Source organism: Anopheles moucheti, chromosome 3 (genome assembly GCF_943734755.1).
Source record: "Anopheles moucheti chromosome 3, idAnoMoucSN_F20_07, whole genome shotgun sequence".
In the NCBI taxonomy this organism is placed as follows: Eukaryota; Metazoa; Arthropoda; class Insecta; order Diptera; family Culicidae; genus Anopheles; species Anopheles moucheti.
The window spans coordinates 51,656,523-51,682,558 of record NC_069141.1 but is presented as its reverse complement, the minus strand read 5'-3'; the positions used below and the strand labels follow the sequence as shown (position 1 = coordinate 51,682,558).

Below are 26,036 nucleotides of genomic sequence, written 5' to 3'. Positions count from 1 at the left end.
AGCTTCAATAATTCTTTCCACAAGACACCGCCAAACTGTTTCTCTAGAAATTCAGACTCCTATTGTTTACCATTTTAAGAAATTGACAGTACGTTGACGTTTCCCGCTTGTCGGAACAGTCGTTCTTCTCCGGAGCGTTCGAACCCGGAGTCATTGTGTTCGAACATGGTTTCAAATCGAACGAGATTAATTTTTTCAAACAGCACGGTATTTCGAACGAAACTATTTTCAAATCCATTTATTTAATTTTACTTCAACGACTTCAACCATGATGATGATTTTGATGGTTTATGTACCACATGATGACAGCATAAAATAAAATACGCTCTCTCTAATTAAAACCACAGACCCAAATCAAAATAACGATCAAACGTACGATTAACGTACATTTAACGTAAATTAACGTCACAAAATATCTTGTTTCATTCATTTGTTATTTAATTTATGTAAAAAACTATCATGAAGCTATCATGTAAAAAACTATCATTCCAATAATTTATTGGAAAAATTATTCCTTTTCTCCATCAATAAATAACATACGCAGCGTGTTACGATGTTTGTAATTGTGATTTATTTGCACTGTGTATTGCAACGTTTCACATACACTCGTCATATATTTCGCAGCAATTAAATTAGTTTTCTACACGTGTTCGTTAGGGGGTAAGTAACAATAGCTTCTTCTCCTGCGCGATGTCTTTTTGTATGCGTTACATTAACGGTTAGGGGAGATGGGGACAGAGAAACAACATAATCGATTACAACAGTATTCTAGGGTCTCTCATCCGCTCATCACTAGGAGGTATCGTACAGTGGCTGTTTTGTGACAGTATGGGTCTACACAAAATGGTCTACAATTACACAAGAACAATAAACAGGACCCTATCTAATCGAGGTTCAAAAACAAAAGGAAAACAATAAAGATTTATGTTGAAGCATGAAATCACAGTTGGTGTAATTTGTAAGAAGTAGTAGTGGAAATCGAACGATGGGTACGCATCATACGATCTGCAGCCCGGACGGATGCAGTATCCCGTGATGGTGCTGCTGCTGCTGATCGTAATGATCCTGCTCCATCTGCTCCTTCAGTATCTCCAACTCTCGTATGCCGGAAACCGTAACCTCGTACTTATGCATCATCAGCGAGCGATAAAAGTGGAGCGCAAACGCTACGAAGATCACCAACACGGGAATGAGCACGATGCATGCCGACCAGGCGGCCGTCGTGTTGAGATCGTAAAACTTCACCCAACACAGGATGGCAATCTCGAGCAGAAACAGTATCAGCCCCAGCAGCGTAGAGAATGCCCACGCCGTCTCGATGTACCAGTGTAGGCGCTCGTGGGGCGACTCGTGCACCAGCGATATGCTGTGCAAGTTGCAGACTGTTTCGATGTTTGGTAAGATGCAGGTGCTGATCATGAGCGCTAGCATGTGGACCGCGACCAGCAGCGTGGTACAAATGGCAAACGCTATTAACATTTCCGATGGCACTTTGGTGTTTTCATCCAGCTGTACCTCCACCATGGCGACCTAAAATTACAAAAAAAAGTATCGAATTAATATTCGAGGAGTATTCAAACAAATACTATAACATATAGGAGAACCCAAAATGATCAGGAAATGAGCTGACTAATGCATTATTAAATAATAACAATGAAAAAAGAATCAGTACCCTTTCACCAAGAGTCGTGTTCTATTGTTATCCTACCGAGCATACGCAACATTTGATAACGTTATCAGTTAATTTGCATTCGGCGATACGAAAATATTTAGACAGCTGCATTCAAAGATTTGTTCTAATTACAAGCTCTACCTGAAGATCAGAGAAACAGACTAAATGGCAAAGAAAACCCCTAGACCAGATGAATATTGACACCGAGAACGATGTAAATAATTATCATGTGTAGTACTTTCATACCTCATAAATGACTGGAGAGGGATTAATTTATTCCTTGGATAGTCAAAAAAATGTTAACTCGAGATACTAGTACCCTGGCGAAAAGGTTTTTCCTCAGATACGAGCCACCAAGCGAGCGATATTTCGCTTCGAGATACGAACATTCGCACACACCACCGCTGGACACGACACGGCTTTACAATCTATGAAATATTTAGCACACCTGGCTATTCTGCGTATTGAGCATTTGTCCAGATGGGATTTTGGACCGATCCTGTCGTGTGAAGACCGGCGCCGCCCAGTTAATCGAAAATCCATATTTTCGCAGTTTCTGCAATTTGTTTTGAAGAGCAGACAGAGATCTACAAAATCTTGGAAATCTAGGAGAAAGTTGTAGAGTTCGCGGATAAAAATCTCACTGATGAAGGTACAATTAAATTAAATACCTTCATCAATTATATTAACTCATTTCGGCTATATACTGAACGGGAGAAAAATTAGCCGATTAAAATTAAAATCGCACCTGGGAAGAATATAACGATCTTCTGTTAGCACTTTTGATTGATAATGTTCAATTCAAGGGGTTTCAGAGTGGAAAAATGCCTACGAGTTACAAGTAGCTTAACCTCCGAGCAAGGTTATGGGAAAAATTAAACCCGTACCACGAGGTACGTAACAAATTGGTAGTTCTTCAGTAGTAAGTTAGCTCAGAAGTTTTTAATCATCCTCTTGTGTTAAACAGCGTCCCAAAATACAATAATTCCGGTAGGTTTCTAATAATGTTTTAATGAACCAAAAATCGCCATCTTTCGTATGGTCTTCACTTGTGAACGATAGAATGTTTTTGGTCCAACCTTGTAAGGATTGACTTTAATATTTTAAATGTCAAAAGGGAGGCGATCGCAATGATGGATATTAAAGATTTTATACACCTTTACTAACGTTTCTTTGCTTACGTTTCCACTATAGCTATAGCACTATACAATGTTAAATTATTCCAGTCTATTTCAAAAGAAATTTTAAATTTATTCAAGCTAAAAATATGTTCACCATGTATAATAAATGGATCAGTATTCGATAAACTCTGCTATTATTGGAACTTGAAAAGTGATTCTTTATATCTAAATTCTAATGCAAAATCACATTCACAATCACCATTTGAAATAGGTATAATGAAGAGTTAAACGAGATCTTCTCGTTTCACGGTACTTTGTGTCATTCTTTTGGTTTGGAATAAAACACGTAAAAGCAATAATAAAAAGCATTATACATATTTTCATATCAACATGCGAAAATAGAGTTTATGTCGCTCGAGCGTACAGCAGTAAACCTTCCCAGGTACCAGGTTACAATGTCCACCAACAGAAAAACTCGTTAATCATAATCATCCTGTCGAGCATGAGATGGTCCACGAATTTCTTATAGTTTCCTCGAGCCATTGGAATGTTTCCCGCCATTGTTGCGATTGTTTTCGGTAAATGGATGCCGCATGTTGTGTTCGGTACCCACGTTCTATTCCTTTTTTACGAATGTGTACCTCGGTAACAGCAGAACACGGAACAGAACACACACGGCAAAAGATCACGAGCGCTCGGTCACGAAATTTTATGATCGTTGGTGATTTGTGTGTTGCTGGTTTGCTGGTGACCGCGGCCCGGCATTAAGATGCCCAACAAAAAAAAAACAGTGCGTAACAGTGCAAACGGGCGAGGAGGCGAAATGCGTCGAGTCGTTGTCGCGTATGTTTGTTGCCAATGCAAATTGGTACCTCCTCCTTGCCACGGGTTTCCACTCGCTCAAAGACGGGGCCTCAATGAAAGATCAAAACACAACCTGGGCAGCGTGTTTGTATATTGCGAGGTTGAATCAAAACCCTGCAGATCGTTAGGATTAAACTATTTTTAAAATAAACGGGGAACCACAACCTGGCATGAATTCGTTCGTTCCGCCCAGCAGCATCATCGTGCCAGTCCCGGCGGCGCACCGGAAAACCCGGTGGGGGCCGGCAACCGGTCAGCCCTCGCCTAAGGCATCGAAAGAATCTGCCACACATAGCGTGCGGCGCTTCCTAGAGTGTGTCGTTGAACGACACTGACACTGACCCCCTAAGAATTGGGGTTGATAGAACGATGATGCACGACATTGAGACCGTACGGCCGATGAGCACATCAACCCCGCGTGTGACGGTTTTCGGTGTTTTGTACCGTGTTTCACTTACCATCGCAAAGCCGGACAGCAGCGCGGACGTTTTACTGGAAGCTTTTAGTTTCGCACGGCTCAGCTGTAGCTTGCGCCACGACAGATAGTTTGGTGTGTGCAGATCATCCCCCGTCTGTGACATTGTGCTCAGGTTGGATCGTCGCTGAAAATACAAAAAACAAACAATACAAGCGATAAGCAATCGGTGGACACTTGAGCGGAGCAACTTGAACCGTGCAGCAGGGAACAGGGATGGGAATGGGAAGGTTTGAACAACACGCTTACGATCGCTTCCTGGGCCAAGAATGACGCTGCGCCCCCGTGACAGCTGGCGGCCGGACCGAGTCCACTGAGCAGGCCCGTGTTAACGGTGCAGCTGTTCGGATGTGCACTACCGGTCCAGAAGTCTCCCACGCCGGATGATGCACCACCACCAGCACCGAACGCGGACGACGACGAGTGCGAACGGCACGTACGTACCTTCGGGGCCGGCTGCGGACTAACCCTGTGTGCCGTCGTTGTCGCCGTGACCGGATGGTTGAAATTGCGGTACAGTGGCGAGTTCAGGCACAGGTTCGATTGTGAGCAGCTCGGATGTAAATGCATTGTTTCGCGGCCAAGGTGCGCGATCGCGAGATCGGTACACCGGGCAGTCTTTTCTCGCGGGCTACCGTGAGAGCGGGCGTCCGTTGTATGTGGACACGATTTTCTCACCAGATTACTCCCCACTCACACACGCGACGTCGCGGATGTCGTGCTGTGTGTTGTTTGAAAGGGGGGAGCGACGAATATTGCGATCTTATGCTGGCGCTAAGCACTTTGTGTGGAAGGTGTGCAACCAACACGTGCACCTCTCATCAAAAGGGAAAACTCACTCAACCTCTAAAGCTATGCAATCTTTTAACGAGCATTCTGATCACTGTCCTTGTGCTGCAGTACTGTTTTTTTTCTTTCCCTAATTCATCCACTTTAATCTGCAAAACTTTTGTATTAAAACAGCACAGAACAAATACAGTTTGTGTCATTAAACCGTCAGGACCGCATAAATCATGGCACGTCCCACGTTGAAACTCAATTACACCAGATGTGCAAGGCAGGTGATCATTCACTCAACCAAATGTTCTCTTTACCACTCCCTCTCTCTCTCTCTCTCTCTCTCTCAATAACACACAAAGGAAAGTGTCCCCAACTACGTTTACCTGCAAAAAAGAAAAGCGCAAAAGTTTTCCCAAATGTGTGAAAAGCGATGATCACGATCAACACATGATCATTGTGTTTGCTGTTCGAACTTAATGTAGTGGTGTGGGAAACGATCTGCGATGTGATGGTTCCACATGCAAACCAGGGCGCCAACTAGCGGCGACACATTTCGTTGACAAAAATATCACCAAACATTCCGTTTTTGTTTTTGCACGTCGTACTACCGTTACCACCACAGATGATCGTAAAGTGTGTGTGTTTTTAGGTGTGTATTTGTGGAGGGGTTTTTTATTGCAATTTTCACCCTGCACCAAGAGCAGCCATTCCCGTCCGTTAGTCAAAGCCATTCCGTGGGAAAACTAAAAAAAAACGTAGAGAATCGCCCGCAAGAGTCCAGAGCACCGCCACGGGGTTAATTCATGCGCGTCGATTTGCACATTCCACGGTGGCGTACCGAGATGATGGAACGAGCAGCTGTTCGGGGTCAAACATTCGAGAGAGAGAGGGCACGGTGGGAAGTAACGAGTGGTTGGTAAGAAAAATGGATGTGAAATGTGTGTTATAACAACGACACGGCTGGATGGTTTACGATAAGAAGTAAACAATATTACTCATAAAGTTTATAAGTGGTGGAGGATATCCAATAGATAAGCAAGATAGATATCAACATTTCATAGCAAATAAAACAATATTGTTTATTCTAATTTATCGCTCCACTCAGAACGTTTTCAACTTTGATACTTTGGTTTCAAGCAGCTTATACAACACAATGCACACTTTTCACGAACCCACGAATGCAACAACCGTTGCAGCTTTACAACAAAATCACATGTTACAACACACCACGTAGTACGATCGATCGCACAGCTAAATTCGTTTGCACGCGAACAATGCTCTTCCTTTTCGTCAATGTAACACACCGAAAACCAAATCAATGTTGCGCCCGACGATCACAAAAAAAAGTACACAATTCGGCCGCTACTCGTGTCCGCTGGATGCGTGTGTTTTTGAAAAAGATTAATATTCCATCGTCCCTGCGGACGGTTCAAGGTTTATCCGTCTATTGAAGGCGTACGGCGTCCCTAGGCAAACACGAAGGAGTTGCGCTTATTTGGCAGCGAGCACGCATACGCATACGGCCGAAGAGAGAGCGCGCGCGGCACGAGAGCCGAACCGAAACCAGCCACACTACTAACATACTAAACTACAAAACCCAGTCCCCAGTGTAACCTAACCCGCGGAACAGACTATCATGTGTCCGGTTTAGCCGTCTTATGCTGAGAACCACACCTACCCTGTCCTGTCTTCCCCTTCGCCCACCCGATCCGCTCACAAAAAGGAAGGAAATTGATGATCGCACAGCCACAGCAGTGTATGTGTGTGAGCGCACGCGCCAGCATACCCGCCATTCAACCAGCTCACGTGGCCGTTGATCATAGCCCATTTTCAGAATGATTGCCCCACCACCGCTCGCGGTAGGATGTGGCAGCATCGATAAGCGATACGCACACAAACGCACACCTGCATGCATTTATTCTAGAGCGCGAGAATGCAACTGCAATCAGTGCATCGCATCGACTCGCAACAGGTGGTGATGGTTACATACAGATTATGCTTCGGCGTGTACTAAAGGTTTTGGTGTGCGGAAGAAAGTGTTAAGACGACACGTTTCCCAAGAAACGGTTTAGCTGCTTGTCCTACGCGTTCTGGCACACCGAACAGAACAATAAATCATTCCCACTAAACATCTCTGTGGGAGGGTTCTTTTTCCCTGCTGTTGTTTAGACGAAAACATTCCTCAGCACGCCAGCACGGTCAGGGACATGTCGGCCAACAACCTCTTGCTATCAACCTTTGGTTTGAGTGTGCTCATAACACTCGTCAGGCAAGCGATCAATGAATTCTAATTCCAACAAAGTAGGTGATAAGTGGCCAAACTGTTCATCAAAAGCTTCATAATTATATGCTTCAATATCACACTCAACTGCACAAGTGATCTCCTAACAATATTAATCTTCCTATTTGAACTTGAGTCCAAAAATATCCATACATTGGCGCATCCCAACAGCCTCTAAGTGATGTTCCCTTGAACGGTAAATAAATCTTCCCTCCGTTAATAAAACGGCATTTCTAATTTATGAAGCACCGTGTGCAGCTTACCAGCAGAAACAGGCCACTTGCAATCCGGGGAATACTGCAATCGCAATTCCATGTATCAAACGGTATACCGCGGGGTACCGGGGTAAATATTTACATTTCGATGAACGATCACGACGATCCCAACGCGATCGTAAAAGTGACCCAAACACGGTGGCGAGCGTTAGTAGCAAATGCGTCATCCCGCTGCCGACACGAACTCACCGGGCAGCAATGGAACAGATTCAAAAGCCGAAAAGGGGGAAAAACAGGGTAACATATTAGCACTCTACGGCCCGCCACTCTTACCTTGTTGTGCGTGCTGCAAATACTGGTTCGGTTGTTCCAACTGGGAGCGCCGTGGCCGGCGTGCGGTGTAAGACTGTGGGTGCTGTTGTTGCCGATGCTTCCGCTGTGGCTGTTACCGTTGCTGCCGAGGTGAAGGTGCGCGTGATTCAGCCCCGTCCCGTTGCCTACGTTCGGGTGATGATGCACGGCCCCGTTGTGACTGTTTCCGTTTCCGTTCGGCTGATGGCTGAGACCCGTTTGATGTAGCTGTCCGGTACTGTACGTTTTGGGCGTTACCGTCGTGCCGAGGGTGGTGGCGAGTACCGTATCGATTCCGGCCGTACTAGTGCTCCACACCGACACCGTACCATTGCTGAGGAAAATTAACAACAGGCACCATTGCGATGAGTGGTGCTTCTTCAGACAAGCAAACAAATGGCAAACACTGGTTTCGAATAACTACTACTAAGCGTGTACACGGAATTGGTGGTTGCAGGAATGTATGGAAGATTGCTAACAACTAATCCTTAAGCACTTTAATTCACAACATCAAAACTGCAAAACCGAAAACACTCAAAACAATGAAATTAAGCTAGACGAGATGTTTATATTTTCCTGACGTGTGGGAGCTGCACGTCATGAGGGCAATATCTAGAATGAGCGGTTGGTTAATTGTTCCATTCCGTTCCGGTGAGAAATTTTGACAGCTCAGTTACACGCGCATTGAACGAACAATTTTATTTTCATTTCATGTACTTTGCTATCCAAAAACGCTTTTAATCTATTTTAATACCCCAAATCCAGTTTTTTCAATCTAAAAACACAGAAACCCGCACATAAATATGCTTTTAAACCATTCATGCAGCTATTATTTTGCTTCCGAACTATTCGAGCTGCTCGATACGTTCCGATCCGCTCCGGCGAGTATAAACGTATGCGGTACCATCACTACTGCACTACGGGACGGCGGCGGTCTAAAACGGACAACTTTTTCATTCGTTATTCGGATATTTTATCCATTTTATTTAAAATTGAGCAGTTTCATTTATTTAATACTTATTGAATAGAAAATTTCCAATTTCATCCCATTTTATACACTGCTTATCAGTTGCGAGGTATTTAAGAATTAAGTCTAAAAATTTGTTTATATACGCAGTGCCATTTGTGTCGGATAAATCCCAACAGGATGGGAAAAGAAGCGCACTGCAACATTTTTTGTACATTGGATGTATATTTTGTAAAACATTCATAATTTTGGTTTCATTTATCAGAAGTACCACTTTATCATAGATACCGCATACCCACACACTCTTTACTACACTTTGTAACAGGTCCAAGCGGTTGCTTGAGCTGGGAACGAGTAGAATCTCTGCTTCCTTGCTCTGGAAAAACATTGCTCTGGAAGAACATTTACACGTGCTAGTAGTAGCAACATTTGACACCACTTTTCTATTAAATGCACAGTTTCCAAATAATGTCGATCATTGTAAATAGTTAATCAATTACTGCAATTTCCATAATTGGGATTACCGGATACTCCGTTTAAATGACAACTACAGGCAAGTACTGTTTTGCGATGAAAGAACTTACGAGACTATTTCGTATTTCAAGTCAACAACTTGTTTTGAAATGTGATGGTTTGTATTTTGTTTATAATTTATTGATATGCCTCAAAATATCAGCCATTGTACAGTTCAAGGTTATACGATCAGTATTTTGTCCAAGAAGACTGCGCAATAATGTTATTCAGTGACGAAAAATAAACTTACTTTTATGAATCGACTGACAGTGACTGAAGAATTTTAAACAAAATGTGTTTAAAAATACACAAAACAACGAATTCGCCCAGCAATTCCCAGGGGCTATACGATCAGAACGGGCCAAATCGAACCAAATAGTTTAAATAACATGATCAATTGCATGCATCGTAGACTACAACAAGTGTTAACAAATGTAGACAATGATATTGGGATTTAATATCATGATCAGATAAGATATAATCCAGTCATTCATGCTCTTATTTGCTTGATTTTGATAACCAACTAAACAGGCTATTGGCTTCAAATAAAATATCCATCGATCCATTTAAACGAAATACAGTGTACAGTGTAATTGAGTGTAAGCTAAACAGTCAATTTTACAGTAGTACGATGTGCTTAACGGATACTTTAAGTAAAAAAATCGGTAAATGAACGGGGGTAAAAATTGATCCCTTGGGGTGTTTTTTTTTATAAATTTCCTTTTGAAATTTGTGTTTGTAATGTATCAAAGAGCATAAAGCACACATAAAGCAATACGGCCTGACCGTTCTTGAACAATATAAAAAAACAAAATCACCTACCTAGAAACCTAGTACCTAGAAAAAATGAAACAACACCTGAGAGCAATTAATTTACATTGTCACTGATACAACGAAATCTGAAACACGCAACAATTTAATATTGAACATTCTCGTCCTTTTTATCACAACAATGAATTTTAAGCTTGGACATGTTCCATCAAACTAGATAATTACGTCGAAACACAAGCATAAAGTCACATAACTATTAATTTTCTCACTATCTGGCTGCCATGTGCGCCCTATTTAGAACTTTCTAAACTTTTATCGGCCAAAGTCCATGCAAATGTTTTCAACCGTTTTCAGCACGTTCACACCACGTTCATTCTATGCCTACACACGCATTGCAAACTGAGGAAAGTTCCGTCGGCACCCAGTCATTAAGCCACCTATTTCATTATCTCTTCGCACAGCGGAACGGACGAGTAGAAAACGAAAGCGCTGTAACCTACGAACAGGTTTTTACGACCCGGCTCGTTAAGACCAGATGCGAGCGAATCGGTTTGCACGGTTTCGTAAAAGGGAAAAGGAAAAAGCCCGCCTCAATCTGGCCCACGCGCCGTTGCTTGGGGACTTTTCACCCATCCTCATTAGCCATGAGCTCACAACCCTCACGGGCGGAGGGATGTGCATCGAAGAAGCGCAATGGGCACACTACCGGCGCTGAGACGATGATAATAATCAACGACTTCGAGAATCGCACAACACACCTCGACTCGGGCAGTAGAGAAATGAATAAAACATGTTCTCAACCGGCGTGGGGCAGAGCACGCGGTGGGAAATATGCGAAAAGAAACCCCCCCGCTGAAATATAAGTTCAAATGGCAACAGGTGTGCTGTAATAGGGTCCTATCGTGTGGTTAGCGAGTTGCGAGATTATGTAAATTTTGCACCGGAATTCATCACTCTAATTTGTCTAGGCATCCATCATTGCGTGTCAAAGCAGGAACCGGGTGCAGGATGGCGAGATTGCGGGTAGTTCTAATAGCATGGGTGGAGGTAAGTAAACAGGTCATGACACTGAGATATATCTATCGTAAACGGAACTCGACTAATAATTGTTGCTATATTGTACGTAATAAAATTAAAGAATACATTATTCAACACAACAAAAGCCACTGATGTGGAGTGTGTAGTGGGAGCCTTTACAAACAATACAATGACACGCAACCTGACTGCAACAGGCCCCCTTCCAAATATAGTAGTACAGGAACTTCAAGAACGTTCCAAAAACGTCGATTAAAGTAACGTGCCATCAAATTGACCAACCAGACACATGTATCGCACACCAACAACCACCCAAGCCAAGGTGTTTAACGAGCCTAATCATTTGTTAAGATGACTATCTCACGAAAATGGTGTCGAAGGGCCGTCCATGTCCAATAGACAAAAAAACGCTGTGCAACTCAGCAAGACACACAAAAAAACAACCCACAACAAATAAACCCATTTGTGGTGCGTGATTTAAGACCATAAGCCGGTTAATTTAAATAGCTATAGCACCCCATTTTGCAGTGGATGAGTGTGGTTGGCCTCTTATCGCACTCGCTGGCCGCGGTGAGCCATCGTTCACGAACATTGTCCCGCGCTAATAGGTTTCGGTATGGCAACAATAGGAGTACAAAAATATAATCATCATCAGAAACATGAACAGCCTGGCACATCGTCTCTGATGAGCCAAGGTTGATAGTGTTGCATCTCGTACCAGTGATAAGCATATTACCTTCAGGTTCGTTAGCAGGTTCGTTCAGTAGTACAGGAGAGGGACTTTATTAAAAAAAAAAGTAATATTCTATAGTGACAGCTGAAAAAAAACAACAAAAGAGGTTAGGTATTGCCAGCAAATCAATTCAAAGTGGGAACTATGAATGGAGCGTTGTCGAATTGAAAAATGAGCTTTTAAACTCACTGATGAAACGCCGTTGCCGTTGCATAGTGAGCGCTGCGATTTCTAAATTGAAAACCAGAATTCATCGCAAAACCGCAACCTCATCTCGGATGCGCCGCACACCAGCCCTAATCAACGCTTTAAATGCATTTAAATCGCTGCGTAGTGCGCCACGTTCCGGGGTCACGTGTTGTGAAGAAATCTGAGCAGAAACGTTTCACTCACTCATCAAAGAGTTGTCGCTCGTAATCGCTCGCTGGCGCATGAAACATTTCTTTACAAATTCCGATCGGCAGAAGCGGCACCAGAGCTGGACGATATTGTGTGTTGTGTGCTATGAGACATTCGATGAATCGTGCCGATCCACCTGCCATCAGGTGACACAGGTGCCGGCTAAAAGCAAAAGCCCCTTGTCCAACGTGTAGCCCAAACAACCACGGGAAGCGGCAATTAAATCCAATTGATTGCCACCCCCGCGTGTTGTGGCATTAGTTAGGCCGCGATTTCCGTTATTTACGGGACGTTAATTCGTGGAATACAGGGAATACCCCCCGTGCAGGATAGCGTGCCATCTGTCACGAGCTCCGGAAGCAGCACCTCGTTTAGCGCAGCCTGCTAAGCCTGAGCCGCAATCACACGAGCGGGATCACGATCAGGAAGTACCGCATTAGCGCCAAGTGCGAAGAGTCTGGGCTTTCCCGGGAAGGTGCAGAATTTGGCAAAATAAAAACGGCTTCCCATTAGTACTACTAGTACCACGCTCGTGAGACTCGTGACGGAGAACTGTCTAATGGGTGGACATTGTGAGGAGAGTGATGCTATTATCGCTGCCTGTTAGTTTCACCTTTATAACACACTGTGTGCCCCTTTTTTGTGTGCTACTACTTATGACAAATGAGCACGACCGTACCCGGGCACTAAGCCGACACGTGACATCGACTCATCGCTTCACACGCCCCCCCGGGGGCTACGATTCCTTCGAAACTGCTATATCCGCCTGACAAAAGTCCGTTGATTCCAAGCCCCTTCATCGCCGGTAGAGCACACTGGTTCACGCCCACACAGCGTCGGGCTACCCGCGGCCAGAATGCTGACGTCCGTGCCGTTCGAAATTCAAATCACCCACTACGCAGTTCCGAACGAAAATGGTGCCCCAAACGCGAGTTGCAACCGCGAGTCGCACGTCAATCACTTCCCCACGGTGGACACACACCACACACGTTACACTTGCTCGAATCTGCATAACGATCCCAACCGCTTCTGGTCGGAGGAGTCCGAGAACCAGAAGAACTGCAGCAAGTGTACTGCGTGGGGCGACCTACCCTGCTGACCTTGAGGTGCAGGGACGACAACCGAACGCAAATAAGGGTTGGAGCACAATCGATCAATAATTCTTCTTAATTGAATGATTTAGCTGTAATTGACGCAAACAGTACGGGATTAAACGCTGATTTCTCACAACTCCATCGGGGTGCCGTTGTATGAAGGTGAGAAATTTGTTTTACTCTTGAGAAGTGGTAATGCTCCATTTGTCTTTCATCTGCATTACTTTTATCAGCAATATCCAACACAAAAGCATTCCTTTACATTGACGTCAGTAGAATTATTGTGAAATTCCAGGACTCTCTATGTGCTTTAGGACTCTCTGAAGTTATAGTCAAGTACAAAAAAAATATTTAAGAGAATTTAGACATCAATATTTGAAAATATTTCAAAGTCCGCAGGTTTAGTGAGGGTGTCTTCGGATCGGACACGTCAGAGTCGATACAAAATTCCATCGAGATATTTTCCTGTTGCAAAGGACTGACATCCAATAAAAGTCTATACCTAACAAAAGGAGGCAGATTGTGGCCGGTCGACAGTTCTTTGTTTGCAATGTCACAGGGTTATGAGAATTAAATAACTTTAACTACTAACTTCGAAAACTCTTGCTCAATCCAGCCCCAATTAAAACTTAACAAACAAGTCTTAAACAAAAGTTGTAAACTCAAGATGGTACAAACGGACCTTAAATGTAGCATCAGATTAAATTCTTAACTTGTTTAGTTTGATTGAACTCTTAATTATGGAGCTTTAAATAAATAAATGATTTAAAATTTGATTAAAAGAAGCTTGTTATATGTTTCGTTCATATTTCGTATTTCGTTCAAATTATTTGAAGCACCGTATTTTAGCGTGTATAACGACCCCCTTTTAGGTCAAAAATGACCAATTAAGGGGGTCGTTATACAAGGGTAGTAACTTTTCCGTTCAAGCTTTATGGATTAAAGGACGTTTTGTTGAAATAAAAGGATGGATGGATAAGACAAGGATGAATCTGTGGTTTAAAAACTGTTTGGAACAAGAGACCTGGAGCTCTTATGAAAAATCAGCAATGCTAGTACTGAATGCATTGAGAGGTCATCTACCAGCAGAAGTTAAACATATTGTTCCTCAAAGCAAAACGTTTCTGGAAGTCAATCCTGAAGGTCTAACCAGTCAGCTTCAACCACAACCGTTTAAGGGTATGATAAGGAAGAATAAGAAAAATCCACCATTCCACCGATTTGACAATGAGTCATTACTGCATAGTCAGGAGTCATCGAAGCGATTGTCGTCAAATCCTTTCAAATATGCGAAATCAGTAACAATCTTGATGGGACTGAGGATTATGCAATTTATGAAGATAGTGGTGACGGGGATAATGACAATGAAAATATGTTTAAAAACACCAGTGAGGACGATATGAAAGAGTATTATGAATTGTAATGTTCGAAATTAAATGTAACAATAAAATTGTTCCAATTGTTTAAAAAAAAAAGAAATAAAATCTTTTTTTCCAAAAATCAAGGATAATTCATCTAGGGGGTCGATACACACGGGGGGTCGTTATACAAGCTAAAATACGGTACTCTGACTTTTTAGGCAAAGAATCTTAACACTCAGATTCTTTTAAAATAGTTTGAACGAGATAATTTAAAGGAGGTTTAAACAAACTACAAATTACAACAAATAAATTAAGCTCCATAATGAGTTTAAAGGGGTATAATCGTCTCACCGCGGAATTGCGCACATGAGATCATACACCATTCTTTCTTAATAAATTGTGTGTTCCCTTTAGTCATCCCTTGGGAACACGAATTCTTTCGCAACCTCCAACGTTATGAGTTACGCCTCATAGATCTACACACGATTAGATACTTTCCCACAAGTCGATGCCGATTACACCGACTTCAAGTTCGCATTCGATTGCATTCCATATAAATAAAACCCTTATATTTTTGCTCTGAGCCTTTCTCTGCGATCGTTCATAACCTGTCAAACATAAAGACCTTTTTCTCCGGCGCAGGTGAACCCCAAGGAAGTATCCTTAGTCCTTTGCTGTTTGTTCTGTTCATCAACAATGTGTGTACAATGTTACATTTCGACTGTTTTTTTGTTCTACGCCGATGATCAAAAAATGTTTCTCCCAGTGTCTTACTCTGAGGATTGTTCGACTCTCCAAGAAATTATAGATCGTTTTTCCTCCTGGTTTGTTTTTAATTGACCAATGTAGGGAAAAACGTAATGATATATCATTTACACGTTAAAGGTATCTTATATTCCTATTCCTATCCTATTCCAGCTTGTCAATGCCCCAGGGTCTCTAGCTACTCTAATCAAGGACCTCGCCATATGGCTTGACGGAGTAGGCATTGTGCATCAGAAGGCTCTTCTGCTCGTTGGTTAGGTCGAGACTAGATTACTGCTCAACAATCTGGTGTCCCTTAACAAGTTTTTACATCAATCGCTTGGAAAGTGTCAGAGGTCCTTCACAAGGTTTGCTTCGAGCGAATACTCTGGTGTACTATTCTCTGGCTTGATACCGTGCTTTGGGTCTGAAAAATTTTGGAAATCACCGACCATTAGCTCAATCTGCTATTATTGCTGCACTGATATAAGATTCTATGGCCATTCCCGGTTTACTGTCTGCGATTGCTTTGCCCCGCGTTGGTCTCTCCGTACTCGCCCTCTTCTAAACATTCCTGTTTAATTGCTTCGATTTCAACCACACTCTGTCGTCCTATCGTAATCGTTTTCGACCTATTCTGTAATATTTCCTTTTTCTACTTTTTCCTCTTTTTATTTTACTACTCTTTTTCTTTCTGTTGTGAGGATGTATAAAGCATAAAGTTAAATTGGATTGTAGTTTTCTACTTTTAATTCTAATTAGCATAAGTTTAGTTTCAGTTTTTTCACATAGTTTTATTCTCTTAGTTTTAAGAATCGTCGATGCAGCATATTGTCAGACAAACGTACGAAATATAATAAAACTAAAAAAAATATAAATTTCAATCTCATGCTCAGCTTTTGTGGTAATTTAAAATAGTGAGCTCCCTAAATGTATCTTAAATGCTTTTATTATGTATGTATCTCGAAGATTAAATATCGTCTAAAATAGCAATCTGAATAGAACCCTTCTACCATCTGATGGGGCAGAGCTTACTATTGTCATCTAATCCTAAATGTTGTTCGAATAGTCATCTAGTCCTTTATATCCGAATAGTCTTCTTCTTCTTCTTTATCGGCCCAAAAGCCTCAATGGGTCTAGGCGTGCCATTTCTGGCTTTCATTTTATACTCGAAATACTTCAGACATCTATTCCAAGAGATTTATCTCAACAAATACTCAACCGATCTAGCAAAACATTGAAACATGTTGAAAGTATTCGAAAGATTTGAACTTTTAAAAAAACTATAATCAATAATTTAAATTAAGGAATTTAACCAACGTTGATTTGTATCAGATGAGTACAATCATTTCCTAAGTTACGCGACACTCGAGTTACGCGAATTCGCGATACGCGAAACTCAAAAATTTATCAGTTCGTGTAATTTTGAATGTGGATTTTTGTAATACGAATACTGAATACTTAATATAAACGGAATGGATGGGAATTCGAGTGACGCGAATCTCCCTGGCACGCATTATTAGCGTAACTCGGGAAAAGCCGTATCCTGAAATCGTAATTTAAAGTTCCATAATGCCCATATTCCCCGCTCTTAAACGAAATTTACACTCGTAAGCCCAGGTCAAATGATTTACTCATCTGCAATAAAGAAACCATTCCAGGAAATAGGTTCCGCATAATTTGTCCCGCTGCAAAAATTATATCAAAAGACGATTGTTTGCACAACTGGTGGAATCTTGAACATGCACTATGCTTAAGGTCATAAAATAAATATTAAATTAAGTCCGAAACACTCCGAACTCACCTTTCCGCTTGGATGCAAGCAACCAAAAAGGAAAAAGAAAAACAACCCCAAAACCGAGGTGAACTTAAACCCATCTCAATTTGTAGCAAACATAACGGAAAACTTTCACTACATCACCTGAGGCTTCCAATGCCGACGAGTTCGCGGAAGTTTGAAAATGGCAAAAATATAGGGAGGGAGAGGAAAAAAGAACCATACGCCCCCACCTCACACACAAAATACGGCAACATTACCGTCAACATTTGCCAATCATTCTTTTTTGTGTTCGCCGGTTAGGCAGCCCGTTTTGCGTTCGGCCAAAAGTTCCGGCTCCGGGAAGACCAGCCGCGATACAGCCATCGACCCATTGTCAGGCTAAAAGCGATGGTTGTTCCCTTCCGGCATGGTACGATTACAAACCGTTTCGCTTACCCGATCCGTCGCTCCTTAAATGGCATCGGGCATCCACTGCTGCAGTTCCTTGGGGGCTCATAAACTTTATTAAATTTCACGCGCTTCGTGCGGCCTTTGTTCCCCTCGCGCTGCGCTAGGTTCTGGCTGCTGGCTGGCCGGAGGGTACGGCAATGCAGCCAGGCTGCTGCGAAAGGTAGCGGCAAACGGCGAATGACACTAAACCAGATGCTGATTCAATTGTCACCGTGGAGGCGCATCGGACGGTTCGGCACCGTGTTGATGCCCACCGTGTAACTGACCTTGGCGCATTGCGGGTGTTTGGACGGTGTCATTGCGCGTCAATCGTGATGAGCCTGCCGCCTGAAACACCATGCTGCCTTGCAGAGCCAGGAGTGAGTGAGTAAGTGAATGGCCGGTGGTGTATTTCACGCAACCGGAAACTACTGTCCTAGCTGTCAGCGGGAGACGCGCCGAAGGCTTTCTTTTATTAGTCCTCGATGGCGTTACTAACTTGACAGACGGTTTATTATAAGCATTCTTTGGGGTTTTTTTTGCCTTTGGGGTAATTTAAAAAAATGCTGCTTATTAAGATTGGATTGATGCAGAAATAGGAAGAAATAAATCGAGAATGAAAAAAACAATATTTATCCCTAAAAGAGAACATCAAGCATGGCCGAACAGAACGCCAAAAAAAGGTAATTATTTGCTAGGGCTATTATCAAATCAATCAAAAACATTCCCTCGATAAATTTAATAAACATATTACCACACAAAGACTTGCTAATTGTCGTGCTATCGCCAACCGAACGCAATTTGTTTTTGCGAAACCATAAAACTTACCTACCATTCAGTGAAAGTTATGAATATTCGACTTCACGGCAATTAATCGCTTTACTTCCCCCCCAAGAGGTGCTAATCGTGCCAAACCAACCCGATGTTCGCCCAATCAAATGAAGCCTCAAGGAAGTTCTATTTTCGGGCCCAAGATAAAAGAGCGCCCAGTCATTGTGCGAAAAACCGGTTCCGTGGGCGTACTTGCCGCCGTACTTCGTGGTTCGTGGCCGTGCGTTTTGGGTGCTTGGTTGGGGTGGCCACAAACCACCCGAGCATGACCCGGAAGAAAGGAACATAGGTTTGAGGGGGGAGAAGAAGAAGAAGGTACAAAGAAAAAGATCGCTTGACGAAACCGGCTAATGCTACAAATTTATTATTGCTGGTCGAAGAATTACAAATCGACTGACCACAGGGCGGCCTGAAGTTGTGAAGAGTGGGAAAAACTATTTAAAGCATGTGTGTGTGTGTGTGTGTGTCGTTTTGTGGGTTTCCCCCATACGGTTTTGCTGTATATTACATCTCCTCAAGATCCAGTGGTCCTCCTCCATGTGGGTCCAAGGTTCAAGCGTCAGAACGTTGAAGTGAGAGACTCCGTAATGATTTGTGGCTGGCCAGTAATCATGTACCGAGTGCGTTTGTTTTTTTTTCCTCCGATGGCAAGCGCTTGAAGGGCGTACAGTTACACACAAACACTCACAAAAAGCAAGAAGTTGGTTCAAAAAGATGGAAGTTTTTTTTTCATTCATTAATGGCTTGTGTTCCAATTAGAGATGAGAATAATCTCTCTTTTCAATGATTTGAATCAGAGTCGAAGAGTGGGTTGAAAGTTTTGAAACCTTTACTCACTCTTTTGAGATTCATTAAAAAGTATTACACTGCATCAATGTGTTTACCACTCTTTTGCGTTTATACTCACTCACTCTCTGTGTCGACTAGAAACTCACTCACGAGTTAGTAAAACTGTTTTATCACTCTTTAGATTATAATCACTCTGTAAGAGTGAGTTTTATAACTCAACTGTTTAACTGTTTTATCACTCCTTTTGGATTGAAATAATTCTGTAGGTGTGATACATTATTATTTATTCAGTTTTAATATACTTACAGCATTATTTAAATCCACAAAGAGTGATAAAACACTTTTACTCATTCCTATTCACTGATTTGAATTCAAAATGAATTATAAAACACTGTCACTCTCTTTTACACTCTTCCTGTTTTACTCAATGTATACAATCCAACAAGAGAAACAACAGATTATAATCTCAAAAGAGTGATAATACTCTTTCACTCACTCTTATAGAGTGATTATAATCTAAGAAGTGATAAGACAGTTTTACCCACTCGTGAGTGAGTTTCTAGTCGGCACAGAGAGTGAGAGTGAGTATAAACGCAAAAGAGTGGTTAAAGGAGTCATAAAAACTCTTCGTGCTTATTTATACTCATTCACTCTCCCGAAGGTTTCAACTCACTCACTTACTCTTACTTAGCGCGCACATCTCTAGTTCCAATCATACCTCCACCTGCATTAGGTAGAACCATTCAAACACTCGATTTCGTTCGTTTAGCTAGAGCCTGGATAACGATTAAAAATTAACTACAACTGATAGACGAAAGTGCTTATTAGCATGTGGTCATTATGGTACGGCCGGAACGACTTCACAGGTGAAGGAAAGGAAGCTACCCACCTCCAATGTCCATTATCAGCCAACAAAGACCGATCGGTGCCATGAAAGGGAAGGGACGGAATTGGGAACCGCCGGTAAAAGGTTGACTCGGTTCGACTGGTGACAATGACAATTAATTCGGCCACGTACTGATTGCGGCTTCCATTCAGCTGTGGTAAACAGTGTTATGCAAGCCGCTTTATTACTATCGTCGAAGTCGTCCCACGAGTGATGGACGACGACTGGGCGGCACAAGCAAACGCGCCACCTCATTGCTTTTCTCCCACCGTAACGCGGAAAGTGTGTGCCTATTGTTTTCTTTTTTGCCTACCGGTACCATGCTTACAATGTCCACCATTTACTTGCTGTCGGGTTTTGTTGATTAATCAGTTCAGTGGATACGGGAACTTAGGGAAGGTAGGAAGGCCCATAGAGTACTAGATATGAACAGCATAATTACGGTAGAATGTCCTAGTTTTTGTGTGATAATGTTGTAAATGTTGTAAATATAATATTGAAGAACAATGTACAGAAAATCGATGCTAAAATGTTGATAGAGTTGATAACAGTCTTTTGTTCATTGAATTTAAGAAGTTTGAACTTAGAGAAATTTATCTACATTACAAACATAACGCAAATATATCACAAACAAGCACAAACGGTGTTATGAGACATTATTGGGCTTCTGTTCTTTCAAAGAGATCTTGACCGTAATATACATATATGTATTTTACTCCTATGGTTTCTTCAAAATTTGTACAAAACAAACTATTTTTTGTAGTAAAGATACTGTTAGCCCTCTTAAATGGAGTTTAAAACATTCCAGCGTATCAGTCTTGATACAAAAACTTAAATATGCGAGAGGGTTTTTTTCATACGATTTCTATAAGCATGAGATTTAAAATGCTTATACAAAATGAATATAATTAGTTAATCAACCTAATAAGTTGAAAAAGTTGTTGTTGTTGTCCAAATATTGACGAAAAGCATAAATGATGAAACATTATATCACGCTTTCAACGCCTTTAGAATGACGGAAAATTGAGGATTGGTCTTCTGTCTCCCAGTAATTCAACAAGTTTACCGGGGATTCGAAGAAATTGTTCGATGAATTTAATGTCTACTTCAACGATTGGTTCTCTGAAAGCACTGACTTGAACACCTTCAGGCCAAAGTTTCTTCAATCGAATGATTCGGCACTGATCGTCAAGAACTCCAATTCATAGAACCCAGGAACTTGTAACGCAAGGTTTTGCTCGATACAGAGGGCAATTTTGTAATACTTTGATTTGCTCGTTGCTTTTTTTCTCGTTATGCTGTACAGTATTTTGCCGAGTTAGGCGAATAATGCGTGCCAGAGAAATTGTAACTCGAATTTGTGTTTAGTATTCAGGAGTCGATTTCTTCTTTTAACATAAGGAATCACATTATTAATTGAAATTTTTACGCTTATTTCGTCAATTAGAGCAATTAGTTGCCAAAATTCATGTTTATAATTTTACCGATGTAACGTATTTTTGGGAAAATTTGAAATTTGACACATAAAAATTGAATATCACATACAACATTACACGAACAGTCAAAATTTTGAGATTCACGTAATACGGATTCGCGTATCTCGAGTCTCGCGTAACTCGGACTGTATTCTTAACATACAAAAAGCTCACGAGTCGAAAGCTTTCAAGGCTCCATCATCTGGAAGGCCAGTCTCGAACGTTCGAATATTGCACCAGACGTTTGAGAAGCATAATATGTGCCTATTGATCCCACATGTGCTGGTTAGACGAATTGTGCACTCTTGCACCACAGCACATTATCTCTCACATCGTCAGCTTTCCCTTGCCACTGTAAACACTTTACAATTCCTACAGACACACAAAACAAAAACATCCAACCCATGGGCCATGTGCTTTTGATTGATTTACAAAGCATGAGCTTCGCCCGCTCCCGCTAAAGTCCAAACAAACCCTCCTCCTTCCGCACACGATGGTTCACTTAACAAATTAATACATCTGCAAGGGTTTTCCCTTCGCACCATCGCAGCCAATGAATATTCACATCGGACCCTCGCGGGCCGGTTCCACTACCCAGCCACACTAAAGCTACACGAACGCATTTTTATGATTCACAAAATGTTCATACCAACACGCCCACCGGCCGCCCAAGTACCCGAAAAGTGTGCGGGACACAGACGTCTCCGTTTGACTTTTACGTCGACTTTTTGTTTTTATTACCTCTCGGTGCTTTGTGTAACCCGGCAAAGCTTACGATGTTGGTGTTGGTGGGGCCAGTGTAAAAGGGCGCAATTTAATCCGGTTAAGTGATTTTCGTTTCCGCCACACTCCAATCGAGCTTGTAGCGATCCGATCCGAGTACGCGGCCAATCTCAATGCCCTTTTGGCAGGAGCGGAACTCTCACCTTGCGTTGACGTTGATCGAAGACGCTGCCACGGCAAAAGGGACGTCATAAAAAAGAGCTTTCATTTGAGATTGAGTGTTGCAGCAGCAATCGTATGTTTAAAGCTGTCTTCTTTCTAATTTCCTTACCCAGCAGCAATGTTTGTCTAACCTACTGTAGGAGCATCGATTCCAGAAACCTTCTGTTTAAAAACCTTTCGTGAAGCTAAAGCATTTCACACTGAAAGCTCCAGCTAAGCTCTTGTTGTTCACTTGGCTATTCAAAATGAAAAAAACACAATCTCTGTTGTATATTGTCAGATGAGGATTAAGTGTACGCCCTGGATGGCTCAGCGAACAAAAGTTTCCCGCACTAATTATTAATAAATCTCAATTTCACTCTACAAATCCGTTCCGCATCGACGGGCAGCATCTTGACAGCAGCGTTTTCAAGTGACCCGTTTGGGGTGCTTTTCGTGTTACGCAAGACAAATCCTTGCAACACTTTCCAAAACTTAATGCACAAAGAATTAGGATAATGCGAAATTATGAATAAACCAAACAAAAACCCCAAATCGTTCCGAAGAAAGAAGAGCTACAAAGGAGAGAAACAATGTACAAAGCTTCCAATCGTGTTCGTATTACGCTCCAGACGTGTGTCCTTTACGCACCATTTAGAAATGCCCGAAATTCCCTCGTCGACCGAAGAATTCGTGCCCAAATAAAGCAAAAAAACACTCCCGGCGGATAAAACAATGGATTAATGATCCCCGCGAACACTGGCGCGAACTGCCGCTGAATGGATTACCTCCAAACTGGCCACCCATGGATGGAAAGCAACAACCCCCGATAACCGGCAGGGAAAAGGAAAAGCGAAAAAATAGCGAAAGAGAGAGAGAAAAAAACTTAATTGCTGTTTAATGATTCAGAAAGCGTACCGGTGGATTTCTTAAGGCAACTGACATTCTAGGGACCTTTTCTGTTCGTTCTTCCCTCTGGCTACTGCTTCTCGTGCTGTTCACGCTAAGTTACTCTATCAATCGATTAGGTTCTTCACTTATTCGCTCAGATTACCATTTCCCGTTTCCATTTTCATTTGGTGCTCGAACGATTTCCTTCTTTCATTAGGCGTCGTCCGTATGCCCTTTCACTTCTTTTCCGTCTGCGCTGAGTTATAGCTCCAGGTGGGGAGGTGTAAGACACTCCACAATTAACACGTTCAAAGACTGGACCCGAAGGTGCACGGCAGCAGTAGATGGATGGTGCTAATTGGAAAACTATAACCTACCGCGACTGTTGGCCGCGCAGAAGGTCAAAAGGTCCACCAAGGAGAACTTACGATTTAATTGTACGAATGACATTTCGACATTCCACGACGAATTCCGTCCCTCATCTGCGCGGTGAATAACCGTCAATCAAGATTTGTCAGAGAGATGACTACGGTTTAAATTTGATCATCAACTCCGTACACGTTCCCGTGTGACTCCCGGGGATGTAACTCGCCGTTTGGTGTGCGCTTTAACGCGGGGGATCTTCCCATAAATTACTACGAACCGGGACGTGATTTACCGTAAGATGGCGTTCTCTCTCTTTCGCCGCTCTTCCCGGATGCAAAATATGCACATCGGTAACAATATGGCTGCTAATATGCGGCATACCATCACGGATTGCTCGGGCAATTATTATCCGCCTGCTGCAGTACTTTGAAACTCTCACAGCACTGGCTAAACTGTAACTCCATATCACAGTAAACGAGACAAAAACTCTTGTTTGATCGAATCAATTACAGCCTCGCTGGCACACCGTCTACGCGGACGTCCACGTGAATATGTAACAAAGCATGTTCGGCGTATGGGAAATCCTTATCAACACCGTCTCATCTTAGGGCGATCCATTGTTGAGCGGAGCGGGTGCCGATGAAAGTTTTGTTCGAGTTACGCTTTGCATATATCCTACCCCTATCGCGATCGCCCTTTCGTAGAGCTTGGTGTTGAGTAATGCTTCGTTGGAAGTGATTATCAAGGGCGCACTTGTGTCTGGCGGGGCTATACTTACGATGCGCACTAGATGATCTACATTTCAATTATCGTCCTTTAGTGTCATTGCCGGTTTTTTTTCATTATCAATAATTGAGAAATTAATGTGCAATTAGTAATGTGAATTACACGGCAGATTGTTTTTACAAAATTGCATAATCAATTTTATCAGCAATATTTTCATTTAGCCTGATTCAATTAAATTCGAAAGTTTTTTGTTGTTGCTTGATTTAATGTTATTTAAAATTAGATGTTGTTAATTTAATACTTCCTATTAACATATTTTTTTGACTGTCTACATCTCGTCCAATTATAATAATATTTAACAACAAAAGAAGAGAAACACTAAAAATTTAATTACTGTTACTCTAAACTCTAAAAATTAATAATTATATTACAGCTAATAATTATTTTGATTGTTTCATATAATTATTGTTACTTCTTGCCATCCATACTGCAAAACAAACAAACAAATATTTAGCCTGATCCCTGTGGCTGTGTAAGAACAATCGAGCATTTAAGTTAAACCAAGGCTAACGAAGATATAAAACGAAGCCTTACAAGGCGAATAACAACTGTTGCACCTATAGTTCAGCTTTACAATACAGACTGCAACGTAGGTCATTTCTCGAGGAGACAATTGTTTCAATTATTAGCTATAAAGACTAAAGTAGAGATAACACAGGAATTCGGTTGCAGTTAACATCTCAGCCCCATAAATTCCTTCACACCTAGTAACATCACAGATTCAGCCGAAGATCATCTCCATAATTCGATCTACACGATGATTCCTCCAAAGGTACACGCTTAGTGTATTCGATTGCAAGTAAAAGCTGCAAATATGCTTACCCAGGACGCTTCTTTCTGCTGGGATCTATCATTTTGTAGCCGGTTCAGTTAAATGATGGTTCGGTAATGCACGCAAACGAATATTCTCGCCGCCAATGACAGATGTTCCGTTGCTAATCAAAACACACAAAACCGTAAAGAACACTACCTTCTGTCACTGTTTCACCATAGAAAAAGGATTCACATTTGCAGGAATTGATGTATGCTGCCAATTTCAGGCAAACCTAAACCGCGAACTCCAGAATATCTTTACACCAACACACTTGCACTACACCTTGCGTGCACTTGTCAAATATTTTGACAGTTTCGCTTATTTATATTCTGATTATGGCTCCGGTTGCCGTTGGTGGGTCATCAAGTAGGCCATTCCCAACGGTGTTTACAACGCTCACTTGTATACGCCACGCTACCTAACCGGCACTTGCTGCGAAACACCAGCCCGTAACTGTGCGTTTTGTCTCACCTTTGCACGGGTAAATCTGGCTGCCACTGGTAATATTTCTGGTGACCATTCGCCCAGATAAATCTTAAATATGCGTTTCTGTTGACAGGCGGCTTTAGCCAGTACAAATAACGCCTTGAAGCGGCACTATCTTTCCGGACGGAAACAAACAAAACCGAAACCCTTACTACGGCACTGCACGCGTCGCGTTCCACACTCGCACTCGCACAAGTGGCGCT

At 42.1% G+C, this 26,036-nt stretch overlaps 1 protein-coding gene across 1 annotated transcript; it reads right to left on the bottom strand.

Annotated features, from left to right (window-relative positions):
- Positions 1 to 557: 557 nt before the first annotated feature.
- Positions 558 to 26,036, bottom strand: LOC128300660 (calcium release-activated calcium channel protein 1). Its single transcript, XM_053036794.1, has 4 exons — positions 25,356 to 26,036; positions 7,742 to 8,093; positions 4,116 to 4,259; positions 558 to 1,530 (listed from the first exon to the last, which is right to left on the bottom strand). The coding sequence occupies exons 1-4, from the start codon at positions 25,385 to 25,387 to the stop codon at positions 997 to 999; spliced, it is 1,062 nt and encodes a 353-aa protein (XP_052892754.1). The 5' UTR covers positions 25,388 to 26,036; the 3' UTR covers positions 558 to 996.